The sequence below is a fragment of the Pseudophryne corroboree genome, chromosome 5 (assembly GCF_028390025.1).
Source record: "Pseudophryne corroboree isolate aPseCor3 chromosome 5, aPseCor3.hap2, whole genome shotgun sequence".
Classification (NCBI taxonomy): Eukaryota; Metazoa; Chordata; class Amphibia; order Anura; family Myobatrachidae; genus Pseudophryne; species Pseudophryne corroboree.
In genome coordinates, this window is record NC_086448.1 from 397,165,999 (window position 1) to 397,188,669 (window position 22,671).

Sequence of the window (22,671 nt, forward strand, 5' to 3'; positions counted from 1 at the left end):
CAGGTGCTCTCTTTCCTCTACCCTTACCTCTGGCGAGGAAAGATGAGCCCCGACCTCTTCTGGACTTATGCGACCGAAAGGACTGCATCTGATATTGTGCAGTTTTCTTTTGCTGTGGGGGAACAAAAGGCAAAAAGGTAGATTTACCCACGGTAGCTGTCGCAATTAGGTCCGCAAGACCTTCCCCAAATAAAACTTCACCTTTGTATGGCAAAACCTCCATATGCTTCTTTGAGTCTGCGTCACCCGTCCATTGGCGGGTCCACAGGGCTCGCCTAGCAGAAATCGCCATGGCGTTGGCTCTCCAACCCAGCAGCCCAACGTCTCTTTGAGCGTCCCTCATATATAAGACTGCGTCTTTAATGTGGCCTAAGGTCAATAAAATGGTATCCATGTCTAGGGTATCAAGGTCAGCTGACAAGGTATCTGTCCAAGCTGCAACTGCACTACACACCCATGCCGATGCTATTGCTGGTCTGAGCAAAGCACCTGTATGCACATAAATAGACTTTAAAGTAGTTTCCTGTCTGCGAGCAGCAGGATCCTTGAGGGCTGCCGTGTCCGGAGACGGTAGCGCCACCTTCTTGGACAGGCGTGTTAAAGCCTTGTCCACCCTGGGTGCGGATTTCCAACGTACCCTGTCCTGTGCAGGGAAAGGAAACGCCATAAGAATCCTTTTGGGAATCTGCAGTTTTTTATCAGGAGTTTCCCAAGCTTTTTCAAATAGCTCGTTAAGCTCATGAGATGGGGGAAAGGTTACCTCAGGTTTCTTTTCCTTATACATGCGCACCCTCGTGTCAGGGACCGAGGGGTCATCTGTGATATGCAAAACATCTTTTATTGCAATAATCATATAGTGAATACTTTTGGCCACCGTTGGGTGTAACCTCGCATCATCGTAGTCGACACTGGAGTCAGAATCCGTGTCGGTATCAGTGTCTACTATTTGGGATAGGGGACGTTTTTGATACCCAGAAGGGCCCGGTGACCCAGTCGAAGCGATGGATTGACTCCGAGCTTTTTCTCTGGACTCTGCTTTGTCCAATCTCTTATGTAATAAGGTCACATTTGCATTTAAAACAATCATGAGTCATTTGCATTTAAAACAATCATGAGTCGGCGTTGCCGACGGAGACACCACAATCATCTGCTCCACCTCATCCTTAGCTGAGCCTTCCGCGTCAGACATGCCGACACACTCGTGCCGACCCCCCCCACACACACACACACAGGGATATAGTTATAAGGAGACAGTTCCCCAATAAGGCCCTTTGGAGAGACAAAGAGAGAGTATGCCAGCACACACCCAGCGCCAGCTGACACTGGAAAATAATCTCCCAGATAATAGCGCTTTTCAAGTGCCCCCCTCCTCTTTTCAGCCCTGTGTCAGCGTGTTCAGCAGGGGAGAGACCGGGGAGCCAGCTACTCTGCAGATCTCTGTGGAGAAAATGGCGCTGGTTAGTGCTGAGGGACCAAGCTGCGCCCCCTCCAACGGCGGGCTTCGGTCCCGCTCAAAATATCACAAAACTGGCGGGGGATTTATAGAATTACTGCCTCCGCAGTGTCTAACCTTATAATGCCAGAATTAGAGGTTTTTATTGCTACCCATCAGTGCCCACTAGTGTGTGTAGTGTGTGGGAGCAATGGCGAGCAGCGTTACCGCTGCGCGCTTACCTCAGTGAAGATCTGAAGTCTTCTGCCGCCCTGAAGTCTTCTTTTCTTCTTATACTCACCCGGCTTCTATCTTCCGGCTCTGCGAGGAGGACGGCGGCGCGGCTCTGGGACGAGCGGAGACCTGCGTTCCGACTCCCTCTGGAGCGAATGGTGTCCAGTAGCCTAAGAAGCAGAGCCTAACACTTAAGTAGGTCTGCTTCTCTCTCCTCAGTCCCACGATGCAGGGAGCCTGTTGCCAGCAGTGCTCCCTGAAAATAAAAAAACCTAACAAAATTCTTTATCAGAGAAACTCAGGAGAGTTCCGCTGTAATGCACCCAATCTCTTCTGGGCACAGGATCTAACGGAGGTCTGGAGGAGGGGCATAGAGGGAGGAGCCAGTGCACACCCATTCTAAAGTTCTTTATAGTGCCCATATCTCCACGGAGCCCGTCTATACCCCATGGTCCTTACGGAGTCCCCAGCATCCTCTAGGACGTAAGAGAAAAGGAGATTTATGGTAAGAACTTGCGAGGTACACTGGATTCCACAGGGATAACATCGGGGTGTAGAGTTGGATCTTGATCCGAGGCACCAACAGGCTAAAAGCTTTGACTGTTCCCAGAATGCATAGCGCCGCCTCCTCTATATCCCCGCCTACAGGCACTGGAGCTCAGTTTAGTTAACCAGTCCAATGCAGTAGCAGGTAAGAGAGATGACAACAGCTAGTAGCAACAAACAATACACTCTCACGACAGGAGAAGGCACCAGCGGCTAATGCCATACAAACCCAAAGAAGCTAAGTGCATCAGGGTGGGTGCCTTGTAGAATCCAGTGTACCTCGCAGAAAGAGATTTAACAAAGGTAAGTGCTTACCATAAATCTCCTTTACTGCAGCGTGGTACACTGGGATTCCACAGGGATAACATCGGGCATGTCCTAAAGCAGTTCCTCATGGGAGGGGACGCACTATAGCGGACAAAAGAACCCGGCGTCCAAAGGAGACATCCTGGGAGGCGGAAGTATTGAAAGCATAGAACCTTATGAATGTTTTCATTAAGGACCACGTCGGGCCACCCAAGAAGGTCCAACAGAGTAGAATGGGCTTTGATGGCAGCAGGAGCTGGAAGGCCAGCCTGTACATAAGCATGTGCAATCACCATTCTAATCCATCTGGCCAAGGTCTGCTGGTTAGCAGGCGAGCCACATTTGTGAAAACCAGAAAGAACAAAGAGAGAATCAGATCTCCTAAGAGAAGCTGTTCTCTTCACATAAATACGGAGAGCCCGTACCACATCCAAAGACCGCTCTTTGGAGGATAAACCTGGAGAGGTAAAGGCCGGAATCACTCTCTTCTGGTTAAGGTGGAAAGACGACAACACCTTAGGCAAATAACCAGGACTAGTTCTAAGAACCGCCCGGTCACGGTGAAAAATCAGAAAGGTTGACTGACAGAACAAGGCACCCAAGTCTGAAACCTATCTAGCAGAGGCAATAGCCAGCAGAAACAAGACCTTAAGAGTAAGCCACAGAACAACCGACATATCCCATGGTGCCACAGGCGGGAAATAGGGAGTTTGAATCCGTAAAACACCCTGAGTGAATGTATGAACATCAGGCAGAGTCGCAATTTTTCAATGATACAATATCGACAAGGCAGACATATAAACCTTGAGGGAGGCCAGACGAAGGCATAAGTCCAGGCCCTGTTGCAGGAAAACCAAAAGTTTGGCAGTACTGAACTTGTATGCGTCATAATTGTTAGTTGCAAAATAAGAATTCCAGACCCTATGATAAATCCGAGCAGAAGTCGGTTTACGGGCCTTCAACATAGTTTGAATGACAGTCTCAGAAAAACCTTCGGCCCTCAGTACTGAAGCTTCAAGAGCCACGCCGTCAAAGCCAGCCGAGCCAAATCATGGTAGACACAAGGGCCCTGAACGAGGTGGTCTGGGCACTGCGGAAGCAGAAGAGGACGCTCTATCTAGATTCCTTCTTGCATGAACTTCCTTATCACCCTGGGCAGAAGTGACACTAGAAGGAACACGTACGGCAGCCAATAATTCCATGGAATTGCCAGTGCGTCCACAAACGCTGCTTGAGGATCCCTTGTCTGTGTTTCGAAGACCGGAGCCTTGTGATTGTGTCGAGACGCCGTCAGGTCTACATCTGGTAGGCCCCACTTGTCCACTGGGAGTTGAAAGACTTCCGGATGAAGACTCCACTCACTGGCATGTACGTCCTGATGACGGAGGAAGTCCGCTTCCCAGTTGTGGACTCCCGAGATGAACACTACCGATATGGCTGGCAGATGGCGTTCCGCCCAATGAAGGATTTTTGAGACATCCATCATTGTCATGCGGCTTTGAGTGCTGCCTTGATGATTTCTGTACGCCAACGTGGTGGCGTTGTCTGACTGTACTTTAACAGGCCTGTTCTGTACCAGAGGCAGGGCTAGTGTCAATGCATTGAACACTGCACGCAATTCCAGAATGTTTTTTGGGAGGAGAGATTCCTCCCTGGTCCACCGACCCTGAAGAGAGTGTTGCTCCAACACCGCGCCCCAACCTCTCAGACTGGCATCCGTCGTCAGAAGGACCCAGTTGGATATCCACATAGATGTCCCACATAGAGAGTATTAACCTCTGTAGAGGCCATAAATGAAATTGAGGATACTCTACCATGTAGAAAGCCGACACAATGAGGCCTAGTACTTGCATCATCGAGTGTATTGACACACGTGGGCGAGAGAGGAAGCATCTTATCTTGTCCTGAAGTTTCAGGACCTTCTCCAGGGACAAAAACAACCACTGGTTGTGGGTGTCCAATAGTGCTCCCAGGTGCACCATACTCTGAGCAGGGAAGATTTCTTCCAGTTGATGAGCCACCCGTGGGGTTGCAGGAATTGGACCGTCAGTTCCAGATGACGAAGGAGAACCTCTGGAGAGTTTGCCAGGATCAACAAGTCATTCAGATACAGCAGGATCCTGATACCCTGAAGGAAGAGTAGAGCCGTCATGACCACCATGACCTTGGTGAAAATTCTTGGAGCCAGGGTCAGACCAAAAGGTAAGGCCTGGAATTGAAAAAGTAGGTTGCCAATAGCAAACCGCAGGTATTGCTGATGTAACACTGCAATAGGTATATGCAGGTAAGCATCCTGTATGTCCAGGGATACCATATAAGCCCTTGGACTCCAAAGCCAGAACAATAGGGCGAAGAGTTTCCATGCGGAATTTGGAAACTTTCACAAATTTGTTCACAGAATTGAGGTTGAGAATGGACCGGGAAGAGCCATTCGGTTTCAGAACTAGGAACAGTGTTGAATAGTAGTCAGAGTCTCTGAGTCAGAGGCACCGGCACTATCACTCCCGTGTCTAGGAGGGATTGTACCAACAGATAGAGTTTTCGCTTTTACCGGATCCGAAGGGACGTTTGTTGAGCAAAACCAGCGAGGGGGACGTTTCTTGAAAGAGATGGCGTATCTGTGAGCGATGACTACCCTTACCCAGGCGTCTGAAGTGGTCTGTAACCATACCTGAGCAAACCGTAGAAGTCGGCCTGCCACCCTGGGATCCCCGCCCCATCATGCAGCAGGATTGTCTGTTTTAGAAGCAGGCTGACGGGCAGCCCAGGCACGTTTAGGTTTGGGCTTTGTGGATTTGGAAGTGCGAGCCTGTTTCAGGTACGCCTGACCCTTTGCTTTACCTGGAAGTCGAAAGGAATGAAAGGAAGTACTCTTAGCCTTCGGAGCCGAAGGAGTAGTACTAGGTAGACATGCAGTCTTAGCAGATGCTAAGTCAGCAACAATCCTATTGAGGTCTTCCCCAAAATGTATGTTTCCCTTAAAAGGGATCACCTCCAAGGTCTTTTTAGAGCCCAGATCTACAGACCAGGACCGCAACCAGACGATCCGGCAAGCCAGAATTTGCGTAGTAGACGCTTTGGCTGCCAGGACACCTCATCAGATGCCGCCTCCTGAATATAATGAGAGGCTGTACTAATGTATGAAAAACACTGACTTACATTATCAGGAAAATTAGACAGTAGTTGCACTTCAACTTCCTGAACCCGGGCCTCTATAGCTTTAGCAGCCCAAGAGGCCGCAATAGTAGGCCTGTGCACAGCTCCAGCAATAGTGTAAATAGACTACAAGCAAACCTCTACACTGTTATCCGTCGGTTCCTCCAGAGAGGTGACAGTAGTGACAGGCAGAGCAGATGATACCACCAGGCGCGTGACTTGTGAGTCTACCGGTGGCGGTGTTTCCCAATTTTTACTTAACTCTGCAGAGAGGGGATAACGGGCTAGCATCCTTTCAGACATCGAGAATATCTTTCCTGGATACTCCCAGGATTCCTGACGTATGTCAACTAAGTGGTCATAATGGGGCAAAACTAATTTAGTAACCTTCTGACGCTTATCTGGTTTCTTAGAGGTAGCTGGAGGTTCTTCGTCATCATCAATTTGAAGAATCAGCTTGATTGCCTTCAAGAGATCAGGAACATCCACTTGTGTCAAAGATTCCCCATTAGAAACATCTGCATCAGTGTCTGAGGGGTCAGTATATGCGCCATCTTCATCTGACTGGCGCCCAAGATGGCTGCCTCACCTTTTGTATGCTCCTGATCATCTCCATAAAACAGCTTAAATTCACCACAACTGACCTATGAATCATCATAAATATCCATGGACTTACCTTTAACTTGTACTACTCTACGCGGACATTTCATCAAAACCAACGGATTGCATTCCTGCGCTGAGATACACACTGGATTGAATCCTGGACTGAATCCTCTGCATATCTCCACTGAGAAATCCTTCAGTTTAGCAGCTGCTGTACTCTGCATTGGACATTACCCAGATAAGGTACTGTGGATTACAACCTATCTTTGGCTACATCCAGCCCCTCACTTAGACATCATCCACCTCTGTTCTCTGAGCAACAAATAACTGACTTATTGCATTAATCTACTAATATCAGTATATTCAGGCCCTGAATTGCTGAAGGCTCACTGTTTAAAATCAGGATCCATTCCCAGGACACGTTATCACTACTACCCCCACAAAAAAAAAAAAAAAAAAAAATCTACTTCAAAGGCCTCTCACACTGAGACTTTTCACACCTACACAGTAGGAATTGGCTTCTAACACCTTCCAAAAGACTGCCTATCCTAGGATAATTGACTAAATCAGCAGTTATTTTATTTATTACTTGCTTCAAACACACCCAATAGGTTATAGCAATAACTTTGTTCATATGCCATTATAATTTTGGAAAACATACTGAATTGGGGGAAAACAAAACACAAAAAGGAAAAAAAAACAACAAAAAAACAAAACACTGCTTTCTCTCCCTTTCTCATCATCATATGCAGCTCAATCTTATAGTAATCTGTCATTGATGACCAAATGTATACGTATTGCTCCAGCTTCATTCTTTCACTCCGCCCACCACGTTCTGCAGTTCCTATCACACCATCACAGGCTTCTATTCTCCAATCCCTTGGTATTTTAAAAAGAAAACACTGGCGCATTCGTGGGAAGCGAGCAGGCCGGAAATGTATTTCCCCCGGTAACCATCTAAGTCCTTTGCCCACCTGCTCACCCTCATACTCAAAGAACAATCAAATAGAAGTGATACCCAAAAGACGGCCCTGTGTTTGGAAGGACAGAACTGTCAACTCTCACTTTGTGACCCCCATACCCAGAGCTCCTGCACTTAACATAAAGAAAACTGAAGGCCCTCTGGTATGCCCAATCAGGTCAGTCCTTTGTAATGCCAGATCTATAAGAAACAAGACTGCAACAATTGCTGACCTTATTGAATCTGCAGATCTAGCCTGTATTACAGAGACCTGGCTAGATGAAAATGCAGCACCTATATTGGAGGCTGCAGTACCAACAAACTACTCTGTCATCCACAACCCAAGACTGGACCGCAGGGGTGGCGGGGTGGCTATCTGCTTCAAAAAAGAACTTAAACTTAGGGTCCACCCTATTGAAACTACTCGCTCATTCGAGTGCATTGCTGCCCGGAGTTCGACAGGATTAGGTTTCAGAGTACTTCTCATTTACCGGCCACCTGGAGATGGAAAGATATTTCTACAAGAAATTGCAGACACTGTTGCTGGCCTGGTTCTGGAACATCAAAGAAGGCTCATCCTCGGGGATTTCAATATATGGGTGGATGATGAGCTCTCACGCCTTGGCCAAGACCTCCTGTGCACAATGAATGGTCTGGGCTTCACACAGGTCGTTCCCTCTGCCACACATAAAAGTGGTCACACTCTCGACCTTGTCTTTCAGATTGGATTAGAAGTCACTGACCTAAAAATAAACCCAGTCATCTGGTCAGACCACTACTCCCTCTGGTTCTCAGTTGCAACCCCTCAAATAAGATCTCTGCCCGTGGAGTTGACCAGGTATCGTCCAAGGAGGGGTATGACTCCCCAGGCTCTTGCAGCAAATCTGGATCTCTCTGCTATACTGAGTGCCTGTGAAGATCCCTGTTCCCTAGTCCGTTATTATAATAGGGATGTTATGGCTGCAATTGATGTTATCGCCCCTGTGCGTTTAAGACCTCGTAAACCACAACGTCAAGCTCCATGGTTCGACAACAGTGTTAGTGAGCTCAAGAAAAGGGGGCGTAGACTGGAAAGACGATGGAGGAAGACTAACCTAGTGGATGACAAAATAAAACTAATAAAGCATAACGAAGAATATCAATCGACAATCACTCGTAAGAAGGCACAGTTCCTGTCAAATGAGATCACAGCAGCAAACAATAGGCCAGCTCAGCTTTTCCGCACAGTGGAGATGCTTTGCAAGCCAGCATGCCTGCAGACTGATGAGACCCTCTCCCAGGCAAGATGCAACGAGTTTGCAAACTTCTTTGCAGATAAAATATCCACCATCCGGGCTGGAATCTCCACAGTGCCATCAAAGGAGTGCCAAACTACAAAGCCTGCCAATATAAGCTACCTGCCTTCATGGACCAGCTTTGACCCAGTGGATGTAAAGGACACTGCTGAAATTGCTCGAATTTTGCGTCCCACCACCTGTGATCTGGACCCAGCCTCAACCAAGCTTCTAATAGGTTGTATGGATATAATTGGTCCTGTCTTTACAAAAATTGTTCAATGTTCTTTGCAGACAGGCATTTTTCCTGGACCCCTAAAGGAAGCAATTGTTAGACCGCTTCTTAAAAAACCTAATTTAGATCCCGACTGCATGATCAACTACAGACCGGTATCGAACCTTCCTTTCCTAGGAAAGGTTATTGAGAAAGTCGTTGCAAATCAACTGGAAACCCGCCTGACAACCCATGATATTTATGATCCATTTCAATCAGGATTCAGGAGAAGACATAGCACTGAAACAGCCCTGGTGTGTGTGTTAAATGATCTTCTGATGGCAAAAGACAGAGGTGACTGTTCAATATTAATCCTTCTGGATCTCTCGGCAGCATTTGATACCGTGGACCATGGGCTTCTGATTGAGCGACTGATACATTTCTGTGGTCTGGATGGCACAGTCCTAAGCTGGTTCAAATCATTTCTCACAGGCAGGTCACAGAGAGTATCATCTGGATTATACTCATCACCACCAGTGCCATTGCCATGTGGTGTCCCACAAGGTTCTATACTATCCCCCATGCTTTTTGCAGTATACATGCTCCCATTGGGCGAAATAATCAGGCGCCATGGCCTGGTCTACCACTGCTATGCAGATGATACACAACTGTACTTGTCCTTTGCTCCGGGCACTGATAACCCAATAGCAACCCTAAATGGCTGTCTAGCTGAACTACAGGAGTGGATGAGCGCCAGTTGGCTGCGACTGAACCCGGATAAAACAGAGGTCCTTTTGATACGACCGCAACATCAAAGGACAAGACTGCAGCATAGCCAACCAACTGGACTTACACTGGGGGATTCAGAATTACAGACCAGTGATCGTGTGCGGAATCTTGGCGTTGTCCTGGATAGTGGCTTGACACTTAAACATCAGATATCAGCCACAATCAAATCCTCATTCTTTCACCTGAGGAACATAGCCAGAATCAAGCACTTAATTCCCCCAGATGACATGCCAAAAGTCATACATGCATTTGTATCATCTCGTTTAGACTACTGTAATGCCCTCTACCTTGGTCTACCAGCAAAAGAATTGCAACGCTTACAGCTGGTGCAAAACACAGCTGCCAGGCTATTAACCAACCAGCCCCGTTCTAGCCACATAACACCCATCCTCTACTCCCTTCACTGGCTGCCTGTAAGATGGCGAATCATCTTCAAGATTGGCTTACTGAGTTTCAAAGCATTACATGACCAAGGCCCAAGGTACCTGAAACAGCTTCTGACCCCATACTGCCCCACTCGATTACTGCGATCTGTAGATGAAGGACTTTTAGCAGTACCTAGAATCTACCGTAATTCATCTGGGGGTCGAGCTTTTAGTCATGCGGCTCCGACTCTATGGAACTCACTTCCCCGCACAGTGCGAGAGGCCCCAACTATAGAATCCTTCAAAAGTAGACTCAAGACTTTTCTGTTTACTAAAGCATTTCCATAGTGTCCCTTTTAGTATCTTCATGCTTCTGTATTTTATGAAAATGTACTTCATTATTTTCTGTACTATATTATGCAATGTATCTGTTAAGCGCCTTGAGTCCTATTGGAGAAAGAGCGCTATATAAATAAAATTATTATTATTATTATTATAGATGAAGTATCTGAAACGTGTGGATTGTGAGGAAGTAATGGCCCGTTTAGATGACCCCTTGGTCTTAGGCGGGCGAGGGTTAGGATATTGTTTAGTCAAAGACTGATTTAATTGCTGTAACTGAGAGGACAGAGTATCTGCGCATGGTGGATTAACTGCAGGGACAATATGTGGCTGTAATGCACAGGAGGTCCCATAGGGGGCGCAAGTCTAGTTACAAGCGTAGTCAGTACATTAGTAAATGTAGCCCACGGCGGGTCATGATTTGCCCCTGTTGCTGTAGACTGACTGAGGGGTATAAAACCCTCAGCTGCAATATTTTCCTCAGAGACATCCATGGCATTAGCACTGCAGGGTGCAGGATCAGCCACAGAATTATCACCGTTTAGCTGACATTATATGAAAGCGTAACCTTAGGGCAAAATAGTACAAGGGGGGTCATTCCGACCCGATTGCAGCGTGTTTTCGTTCACACAGCTGCGACTGGGTCACTACTGCGCACGCGTGGGGGCCGTAATCAGCACACGTGTCATTGCCCGGCAACAGCCATCGCCAGGCAACGACACTGACAGCGGAAAAAGCGGTCACAGCGGCGATCGCAAGAAGATTAACTGCAGGAAGGCGTTCCGGGGCGTCAATTGACCGTTTTCGGGGAGTGGTAAGAAAAACGCAGACGTGTCCAGGCGAACAGAGGGCGGGTGTCTGACGTCAAAGAAGTGAACATCATCGCTGGATCCGACACACAGGGTAAGTATGTCAAGGGCTGTTCTTGTTTTGCAGGAAACTTTTTTTTAGCAATCGCAGCCCTGCTATGCTAAAATACACTCCCCCATAGGTGGATATTAGTTAATAGCACCAGCAGCAAAAAGTTGCTTGGTGCGATCAACTCGGAATGAGGGCCAATATAAGCAGACAAAGTGCTCCTGAGGAAGCTGGATTATACTTGTGCCAGTGAAACGCGTTGAGCTTTTCCTACATTTATCTGGACTCCACTTTCTTAACGGACTCACGGGACCTCTGTCATTCTCTGGCAAAAATTGGACTCTCCCTCCCATCACTGGATGAAACACATTCAACCGGTTGGCCCACACCTACAGCTGTAAATGGACTTATCCTAATGCTGATGCCTACATTTCTGTGGATCCGGTAAATATCTGCATACTACAGTGTATACATCTGGGGAGATTGTCCTAGTCATAAGGATTGGACTATTGGTCATATAAGAAAGTGGCATACTGCACAAAACAAGCTTATCCAGATAAGACGAATGAACTCTACCAATTAGTGGTAATAGGGATATATTCCTTCCTTTTTTAATTGTTTTTATATGTAATGTTAATAAATTGTTTATAATTTTATACACAAAGCAAACCATCTCATATCAATTTGTCAGCTAGCGCAGGTACACACTTTCTTTTGCTCCAGTTTATATTTTGAGGATTTGACCTTCCTCATACCTGCTGCTGTTGGTTGCGCACTTACACATTCTCTCCTTCTTGATAAGCAGACAAAGTACCTGACAGAAATCCCCCCGCATAGTGTGACTGCAAGCAGAGCACACACGGAGGATTTAAGAGGTATATAGTGACTGTAATACACAGAGAAAAATACCAAAAGAGTATATCCTGTGAGACACTATATTATATGAGAACCCTGATGCACTTAGCCCCCTTCAGGGTACAGAATATAGGGATAGCAGTATATGTGAGATACCAGTGATCGCAAAAACGCGCTATAGCGCGTATTTTACCCCATAATGAGGATCGGGGACTCACTTTTACAAAATGAGTGCATCCCTGGTGACGCGCTTCGTTGTAGGCAGTCCTGTAGCTCCTTTGATCTCTCCGCCGGGTCCCGCTGCCTATCTTGTGGCTTTATTTATGTCTCTGGGTCCAGCGGCCAATCCTGTGGTGCCTTTTAGGTCTAGCGGCCAATCACATGTATACACTGAGGTTTCCCTCTCAAACCCCTCCAATAGCCGGGCTTCCGGGAGGACTAGTAGACGGGGAGGAGGAGCTGTCGGTGCCTTTCACTCCTGTATGCAGCTGCGGCACCCGTACTCAGAAGGCGGCCCGAACTGCAGCGTTAACAGGATTTCTCTGCAGCCACCTGTCTCCTCCCCATCCTAGCGCTGCTATTCACTTCTCCCCCCTCACCGCCGCGGCCACTCAGGATGCGGGGGCATGCGCCGGTGAATTCCAAGGCTCGGCGCGGCACTTACAACGCTGAGTCCTGAGTGGCCGCGGCGGTGACGGGTAGAAGCGAATAGCAGCGCTGGGACGGGGAGGAGACGCCAGTTAATGCTGCAGAAGAGGTTACTACATCCCGCCCACAGCAGTGAGGAGCTACAGAGAAGAATTTCAAGCAGCCCCTGGCATGGAGGATACATGTTAGTAATAAACATATGGGCAATTGGGATGGCAACAGCTAACGATTCAAACACTGGGGGTGAGGGTAGTGTCCAGCATACACCAACACAAATATTGGCCAGCATAGTTACCCCACCCCCATATACCCACACCCTCCATACACCCTCCATGGCCACACAGTGCCATCACATGCACCCCACCAACGACACAGTGCCCATCATACACACCCCCAATACCCACACATTGCCCATTATACACACTCACACAGTGCCAATCATAAGCACTCCCCACAACGTGTTCACAGTGCCCATTATACACACACCCATCTGACACCCCCTCCACTGACACCCGTGATCACTGTGTCTGGGGACGACAACTGGGGGTCAGAGATGGTGGCTACAATGTGCCTAAGTGGTCACCTGGTGCAATGTGTGTAATGTGCTCTGCCCGGCACAATGTGTGTAACGTGCTCTGCCCAGCGCAATGTGTGTAACGTGCTCTGCCCGGCGCAATGTGTAGAACGTGTCTGCCTGGCACATTGTGTAGAACGTGCTCTACCTGGTGCAATGTTTATATGTGCTCTACCTGGCGCAATGTATATAACGTGCTCTACCTGGTGCAATGTATATAACGTGCACTACCGGGCGCATTGTGTATAACGCGCTCTACCTGGTGCATTGTGTATAACGTGCTCTACCTTGTGCAATGTTTATATTTGCTTTACCTGGTGCAATGTGTCTAAGTGTTCTACCTGGTGCAATGTTTATATGTGCTCTACCTGGTACAATATATATAACATGCACTACTGGGCGCATTGTGTATAACGTGCTCTACCTGGCGCAATGTGTATAACGTGCTCTACCTGGCGCATTGTGTTTAACATGCTCCACTGGGTGCATTGTGTATAACGCGCTCTACCTGGCGCATTGTGTATAACGTGCTCTACCTTGTGCAATGTTTATATTTGCTTTACCTGGTGCAATGTGTCTAAGTGTTCTACCTGGTGCAATGTTTATATGTGCTTTACCTGGTGCAATGTATACAACGTGCTCTACCTGGTGCAATGTATATAACGTGCAATACCGGGCACATTGTGTACAACGTGCTCTACCGGGTGCATTGTGTATAAAGTGCTCTACCTGGTACAATGTGTATAACGTGTTATACCTGGCGCAATGTGTATAAAGTGCTCTACCTGGTGTAATGTGTATAAAGTGCTCTACCTGGTACTATGTGTATAACATGTTATACCTGGCGCAATGTGTATAATGTGCTCTACCTGGAGCAAAGTGTATAGCGAGCTGTACCTGGAGCAAAGTGTATAACATGCTGTACCTGGTGCAATATGTATAATGTGGTCTACCTGGTGCAATATGTATAACGTGCTGTACCTGGCGCAGTGTGCATAGGCGGTTCTACCTGGTGCAATGTGTATAAGCGGCACTACTGTGTGGTGTAATGTGAATTGGCACTATTATGTGGTCATGCCCCTTCCCCATGAAGCCACGCCCCTTAAATTTTGCAGCGCACCTTCGGCGCGCACTGCCTTTGCTTTGCGATCTAGCAGGTGGAACACCAATTCACTTTATGCCTAGGGCACCAAAATGTCTAGTTACAGCTCTGGTGCAATGTGTCCTGCATGCTACACAGCCCAGCAGCATTGTCACCCCATCCCCCCACCTTGCAACACTTTTGTAGTGTCCGAACAAGATTAAGATTAATAAGAACCTTCATTCCGATGGGACCCAGAAAAAATAAGATTTTACTTACCGGTAAATCTATTTCTCGTAGTCCGTAGTGGATGCTGGAGACTCCGTAAGGACCATGGGGAATAGACAGGCTCCGCAGGAGACAGGGCACTTTAAGAAAGAATTAGGACTACTGGTGTGCACTGGCTCCTCCCTCTATGCCCCTCCTCCAGACCTCAGTTAAGGAAACTGTGCCCGGAAGAGCTGACAGTACAAGGAAAGGATTTGGAATCCAGGGTAAGACTCATACCAGCCACACCAATCACACCGTATTACTTGTGATAAACTTACCCAGTTAACAGTATGAACAACAACAGAGCATCAGACAAACCTGATGCAACCATAACATAACCCTTATTTAAGCAATAACTATATACAAGTATTGCAGAAGAAGTCCGCACTTGGGACGGGCGCCCAGCATCCACTACGGACTACGAGAAATAGATTTACCGGTAAGTAAAATCTTATTTTCTCTAACGTCCTAGTGGATGCTGGGGACTCCGTAAGGACCATGGGGATTATACCAAAGCACCCAAACGGGCGGGAGAGTGCGGATGACTCTGCAGCACCGAATGAGCAAACACAAGGTCCTCCTCAGCCAGGGTATCAAACTTGTAGAACTTTGCAAAAGTGTTTGAACCCGACCAAGTAGCTGCTCGGCAAAGCTGTAATGCAAAGACCCCTCGGGCAGCCGCCCAAGAAGAGCCCAGCTTCCTTGTGGAATGGGCTTTTACTGATTTTGGAGGCGGCAATCCAGCCGCAGAATGAGCCTGCGGAATGGTGTTACAGATCCAGCGAGCAATAGTTTGCTTTGAAGCAGGAGCACCCAGCTTGTTGGATGCATACAGGATAAACAGCGACTCAGTTTTCCTGACTCCAGCCGTTCTGGCTACATAAACCTTCAGAGCCCTGACTACATCTAGTAACTTGGAATCCTCCAAGTCACGAGTAGCTGCAGGCACCACAATAGGTTGGTACAAATGAAAAGATGACACCACTTTTGGCAGAAATTGTGGACGAGTCCGTAATTCTGCCCTGTCCATATGGAAAACCAGATAGGGGCTTTTATGTGACAAAGCCGCCAATTCTGACACACGCCTAGCCGAAGCTAAGGCCAATAACATGACCACCTTCCACGTGAGATATTTTAACTCCACGGTTTTAAGTGGTTCAAACCAGTGTGATTTCAGGAAACTCAACACCACGTTAAGATCCCAAGGTGCCACTGGTGGCACAAAAGGGGGCTTAATATGCAGCACTCCCTTTTCAAACGTCTGAACTTCAGGAAGAGAAGCCAGTTTCTTTTGAAAGAAAATGGATAGGGCTGAAATCTGGACCTTAATGGACCCTAATTTTAAGCCCATAGTCACTCCCGACTGTAGGAAGTGGATGAAACGGCCCAGCTGGAATTCCTCTGTAGGGGCATTCCTGGCCTCACACCAAACAACATATTTTCGCCATATACGGTGATAATGTTTAGCAGTCACGTCCTTCCTAGCCTTTATTGGCGTAGTAATAACCTCCTCCGGAATGCCTTTTTCTGCTAGGATCCGGCGTTCAACCGCCATACCGTCAAACGCAGCCGCGGTAAGTCTTGGGACAGACAGGGCCCCTGTTGCAACAGATCCTGTCTGAGAGGCAGAGGCCATGGGTCCTCTGTGAGCATTTCTTGCAGTTCCGGATACCAAGTCCTTCTTGGCCAATCCGGAACAATGAGTATTGTTCTCACTCCTCTTTTTCTTCCGATTCTCAGCACCTTGGGTATGAGAGGAAGAGGAGGAAACATATAAACCGACTGGAACACCCACGGTGTCACTAGTGCGTCCACAGCTATCGCCTGAGGGTTTCTTGACCTGGCGCAATACATTTGTAGCTTTTTGTTGAGGCGGGATGCCATCATGTCCACCTGTGGCAGTTCCCAACGACTTGTAATCTGTGTGAAGACTTCCTGATGAATTCCCCACTCTCCCGGGTGGAGGTCGTGCCTGCTGAGGAAGTCTGCTTCCCAGTCGTCCTCTCCCGGAATGAACACTGCTGACAGTGCTTTTACGTGATTCTCCGCCCAGCGAATAATTCTGGTGGCTTCCGCCATCGCCACCCTGCTCCTTGTGCCGCCTTGGCGGTTTACATGAGCCACTGCGGTGATGTTGTCTGACTGTATCAGCCCCGGTTGGTTGCGAAGCAGAGGCTCCCGCTTGACTTAGGGCGTTGTATATGGCCCTTAGTTCCAGGATATTGATGTGCAGACAAGTCTCCTGACTTGACCACAGACCCTGGAAATTTCTTCCCTGTGTGACTGCCCCCCACCCTCGGAGGCTTGCATCCGTGGTCACCAGGACCCAGTGCTGAATGCCGAACCTGCGACCCTCGAGAAGGTGAGCACTCTGCAGCCACCACAGAAGAGACACCCTGGCCCTGGGGGATAGGGTGATCAGCCGCTGCATCTGAAGATGCGATCCGGACCATTTGTCCAACAGATCCCACTGAAAGGTCCTCGCATGGAACCTGCCGAAGGGAATGGCTTCGTATGACGCCACCATCTTTCCCAGGACTCGCGTGCATTGATGCAACGACACCTGTTTTGGTTTTAGGAGGTCTCTGACCAGAGTCACGAGCTCCTGAGCCTTCTCTGCCGGGAGAAAAACCTTCTTCTGGTTTGTGTCCAGAATCATGCCCAGGAAGGGCAGACGCGTCGTAGGAATCAGCTGCGACTTTGGAATATTCAGAATCCAGTTGTGCTGTTGTAACACTTCCCGAGAGAGTGCTACGCTTATCAGCAACTGCTCTCTGGACCTCGCCTTTATGAGGAGATCGTCCAAGTATGGGATAATTGTGACTCCTTGCTTTCGCAGAAGCACCATCATTTCTGCCATTACCTTGGTAAATATTCTCGGTGCCGTGGACAGACCAAACGGCAACGTCTGGAATTGGTAATGACAGTCCTGTACCACAAATCTGAGGTACTCCTGATGAGGTGGATAAATGGGGACATGCAGGTAAGCATCTTTTATGTCCAGAGACACCATAAAATCCCACTCTTCCAGGCTTGCAATGACCGCTCTGAGCGATTCCATCTTGAACTTGAACCTTTTCAGGTAAATGTTCAGGGATTTTAAATTTAATATGGGTCTGACCGAACCGTCCGGTTTCGGTACCACAAACATTGTGGAATAGTAACCCCTTCCCTGTTGAAGGAGGGGAACCTTTACCACCACCTGCTGGAGATATAATTTGTGAGTTGCCGCTAACACTATTTCCCTCTCTATGGGGGAAGCTGGCAGGGCCGATTTGAGGTAACGGTGAGGGGGCAACACTTCGAATTCCAGCTTGTATCCCTGAGATACAATCTGTATAGCCCAGGGATCCACCCATGAGCGAACCCACTGGTGGCTGAAATTTCGGAGACGCGCCCCCACCGATCCTGGCTCCCCCTGTGGAGCCCCAGCGTCATGCGCTGGATTTTGTGGAAGCCGGGGAGGACTTCTGTTCCTGGGAACTAGCTGTATTGTGCAGCTTCTTTCCTCTACCCCTGCCTGATGGCAAGAAAGGACGCACCTCGGACTTTCTTGCCTCTTTGTGATCGAAAGGACTGCATTTGGTAATATGGTGCTTTCTTAGGTTGTGAGGGAATATATGGCAAAAAATTTGACTTCCCAGCCGTAGCTGTGGAAACTAGGTCCGAGAGACCGTCCCCAAACAATTCCTCACCCTTATAAGGTAAAACCTCCATGTGCCATTTTGAGTCGGCATCACCTGTCCATTGCCGAGTCCATAGGACCCTTCTGGCAGAAACCGATATTGCATTTATTCTAGAGCCCAGTAGGCTAATGTCTCTCTGGGCATCTCTCATATATAGGACAGCGTCTTTTATATGCCCCAGGGTCAGCAATATAGTATCCTTGTCCAAGGTATCAAGTTCCTCAGATAAAGTATCTGTCCATGCTGCTACAGCACTACACATCCAGGCCGACGCAATCGCCGGCCTTAGTAGGGTACCTGAATATGTATAAACGGACTTCAGGATACCTTCCTGCTTTCTATCCGCAGGATCTTTTAGGGTGGCCGTATCCTGTGACGGCAGGGCTACCTTCTTAGATAAGTGTGTCAAAGCTTTGTCTACCCTAGGGGAGGATTCCCAGCATAACCTGTCCGTTGGCGGGAAAGGATACGCCATAAGCAACCATTTGGAAATCTGCATTTTATCTATCTGGAGATTCCCAAGCTTTTTCACATAACTCATTTAACTCATGTGAAGGGGGAAAGGTCACCTCTTGCCTTTTTCCCCCAAACATATAAACCCTCTGGTCAGGGACTGGGTTTTCCTCTGAGATGTGCAATACATCCTTCATTGCTATAATCATGTAGCGGATGGCTTTTGCTATTTTAGGCTGCAACTTTGCATCATCGCCATCGACACTGGAGTCAGAATCCGTGTCGATATCTGTGTCAACAATTTTGGATAGTGGACGCTTCTGAGACCCTGACGGCCTCTGTGCTGTAGGATCAGGCATGGGTTGAGACCCTGACTGTCCCAAGGCTTCAGCTTTATCCAACCTTTTATGCAAGGAATTAAAATTATCATTTAAAACCTTCCACATATCCATCCAATCGGGCGTCGGCGGCGATCCCACATTCATTTGTACCTGCTCTGCTTCCACATAGCCTTCCTCGTCAAACATGCCGACACAAGCGTACCGACACACCACACACACAGGGGATGCTTTATTTGAGGACAGAACCCCCACAAGGCCTTTTGGAGAGACAGAGAGAGAGTATGCCAGCACACACACCAGCGCTATATGACCCAGGAATTACACAGTAACTTAGTGTTTACCCAGTAGCTGCTGTATATACTGATTTTGCGCTAAATTTATGTGCCCCCCCCCTCTCTTTTTACCCTCTTTCTACCGTGAATCTGCAGGGGAGAGCCTGGGGAGCTTCCTCTCAGCGGAGCTGTGGAGAGAAAATGGCGCTGGTGAGTGCTGAGGAAGAAGCCCCCGCCCCCTCAGCAGAGGGCTTCTGTCCCGCGATTTTGTGTAAAATAATGGCGGGGGCTCATGCATATATACAGTGCCCAACTGTATATATGCCCACTTTGCCAAGAGGTCTCTAATTGCTGCCCAGGGCGCCCCCCCCCTGCGCCCTGCACCCTACAGTGACCGGAGTGTGTGGGTTTAATGTGGGAGCAATGGCGCAGAGTTGCAGTGCTGTGCGCTACCTCATCTGAAGACTGGAGTCTTCTGCCGCTGCTTTTGAAGTCTTCTTGCTTCTCACGCCGGCTTCTGGCTCTGCGAGGGGGGCGTCGGCGCGGCCCTGGGATCGGACGACCAAGGGTGCGTTCCTGTGTTCGATCCCTCTGGAGCTAATGGTGTCCAGTAGCCTAAGAAGCATGACCTATCCACAGTGAGTAGGGCTGCTTCTCTCCCCTCAGTCCCACGTAGCAGAGAGTCTGTTGCCAGCAGATCTCTCTGAAAATAAAAAAATCCTTACAAAATACTTTCTATTTAGCAAGCTCAGGAAAGCTCACTAAGGTGCACCCAGCTCGTCCGGGCACAGATTCAAACTGAGGTCTGGAGGAGGGCCATAGAGGGAGGAGCCAGTGCACACCAGTAGTCCTAATTCTTTCTTAAAGTGCCCTGTCTCCTGCGGAGCCCGTCTATTCCCCATGGTCCTTACAGAGTCCCCAGCATCCACTAGGACGTTAGAGAAAGAACGGTAGGACCCCAATTTTTGAAAGTGAGGGGTCCCTGGGACCCATTTTTTTTTTGGACCAGCGCGATCACTGGATACACGGAATGGAAATCACACAGCAGCATTTGGCACACACACAGTCACATGTACAATGCAGAAATTATTACAAACAATAAATCTGCACTGGACTAGCAATACTAAGTAACTGCACTACTAAGTAAAGCTATGTAGATATATAGATATAACAATGCACAGTAAAGACTGGGTGTATATCCCAGGGTACTTGTACTAAATATCCCTGTATGTACGCACTTGTTCTTAACTAACACTGTCTAAAAGACATGTAGAATACTTAAGTGTCCTGTAAATGCACAGCGCTGATGATGCAGACGGCTTTACAGAGGAGACATTGCCCAGCAGTCCAAGAGTTAGCTCAGCATGTGTGTAATGGCGCCCAAAAGCTGACAGGGAGTGAGGATGACAGAGAGAAGCAGCTCCAGGGCGGGAACATTAGCAGTAAATGGCGCCTGGGGCTGGGGGAGGGGCTACAGGTCAGAGCCTTATCCCTTTGCTGGACTTCACCACCGGGTACTGTGGGCCTTAGTAAAACTGATTTTTAGAGAATCCAACCTGTGCCCTTGTCCTGGTGGTCTAGTGGGGTCCCTGTCGGCCACAGTGTCCACGCCAGTGCGCACGGTCCGTTTCCTAAAGACCGCGCCGGATCGCGATTTCCAGCGGGTCCTGCCTGGGGGACCCTCTTACCTCCTCCATTGATGCGGCCACGCGATCCTGGAGAGCAGCGGCAAGTGTGTGTGCCCTAGGGAAAATAGGAGCCCTCCGCTGTAAGTACCTGGCAACCAAGGCGCAGGAGTATACAGCGCCGCCGGGGGAGGTGAGGGAGCTGCAGCATGATATGTCAGAATGACATCTAGCACTTGTAAGTGCCTATGCTGCGGCCCTTGAAGTCTTCTGTCTTCTTAATAGCTCTTTTCAGGGCTCACTGTTAGCTGCCTGCACTTACAAACTTACAAACTGAGCTCCAGTGCCTGGAGGCAGGGATATAGAGGAGGTGGCGCTATGCATCCTGGGAACAGTCAAAGCTTTTAGCCTGTTGGTGCCTCGGATCAAGATCCAACTCTACACCCCGATGTTATCCCTGTGGAATCCCAGTGTACCCCACTGCAGATATAAATTTAATATTCATAACAAAAAGAGTGGCACTATATTGTGACAACAGGCTCTTTGTTTTGTCATGATTATACTGAACAGAATGCTGAAATTATTATTTCCACAGCACCATAAACATTTGATGGAATAAAAATAAAAGTTTACCTGGTAGTTCTGCATTTCAGAAGTATTTTTAGTACTATAAGGAGAAAATGAATAAATCAGGCTAAGAAAACACTGCATAACATTACAGTTAGAGGTATGTTTATTTTAAATCAATATCATCATGTTGCAAAACAAAACGAACAAATCTGTCAATTGTGACCTAGAATTAATAGTAATACATTAGGATAATCCTATTTCACATTGAAAAGTAAATGACAAAGGTTTTTTTTTTTTTTTTTTATTATTATCAGAGAATGCCAAATTTGTGGCCACACAGCTACTCCTACTTCAACAGCCATAAATCTTTTTTTTTTTTTTTTTAATCAAAAAGGTACTGTATTGTTCAGTTTGGAAAAATTATATATATTTTTTGATAGTCTAAAAACAGTAAAGTACAATATGGATCTGCATTCTACTATTCTGCATCCTAGTTTTCTGTATTGCATTTTAGAAAAAATAATAATAATACAAAAGTACACTAATATATAGGCCTTCCAATAGTGTGTTTTCTCTGCACTCATAAGCCAGGTACACACTAGACAACATGCAAATGACACAATGTTGCTCACAATTTCCTTGGACTCCCGGAGAAACGATATTGTGCGTACACACTGATCGATTTTACAAACTACATAAGTGAGTAGTTTCATACTACCAAATTGTTGAATTAGGTGCAACTTTTTCCATTAAAAAAAGTCTTATTTCACAAAACTATTTGAATAGGACGGACAAGCAACAACAAGCTGATTAAAATGATATAAAGAATGCCTACAGTATATTCTGTGTGCAACCATGGCTGTATCTGCATCTGTATTTTTGATTATTATAATTTCTTTACATCTAGAGCAGGCATTCCCAACCACGGTCCTCAAAGCACACCAACAGTGCAGGTTTTAGTGATATCTAGGCTGCAGCACAGATGGTAAATCAAAATAACTGAGCTACTAATTATGTCATCTGTGCTGAAGCCTGGATATCACTAAAATCAGCACTGTTAGTGTGCCTTGAGGACCGTGGTTGGGAATGCCTGATCTAGAGTATTGTACAGTATATCATATCGAAAAATGCAACGTTTTATCTCTACAGTGAACTCACTACATTCTCTCTCGGACATTTAGAAATATTAGATTTAATAAATGTTTGCAATTTTAAT

At 47.5% G+C, this 22,671-nt stretch overlaps 1 protein-coding gene across 2 annotated transcripts in view; it reads right to left on the minus strand.

Annotated features, from left to right (window-relative positions):
* Positions 1–22,671, minus strand: part of EPB41L4B (erythrocyte membrane protein band 4.1 like 4B) — a 574,953-nt gene that overhangs the window by 44,046 nt on the left and 508,236 nt on the right. For both annotated transcript variants that reach the window (XM_063922726.1, XM_063922725.1), the window contains one exon: positions 21,519–21,552. In XM_063922726.1, the coding sequence (XP_063778796.1) occupies positions 21,519–21,552 (34 nt within the window). The remainder of the gene's footprint in view (positions 1–21,518; positions 21,553–22,671) is intronic.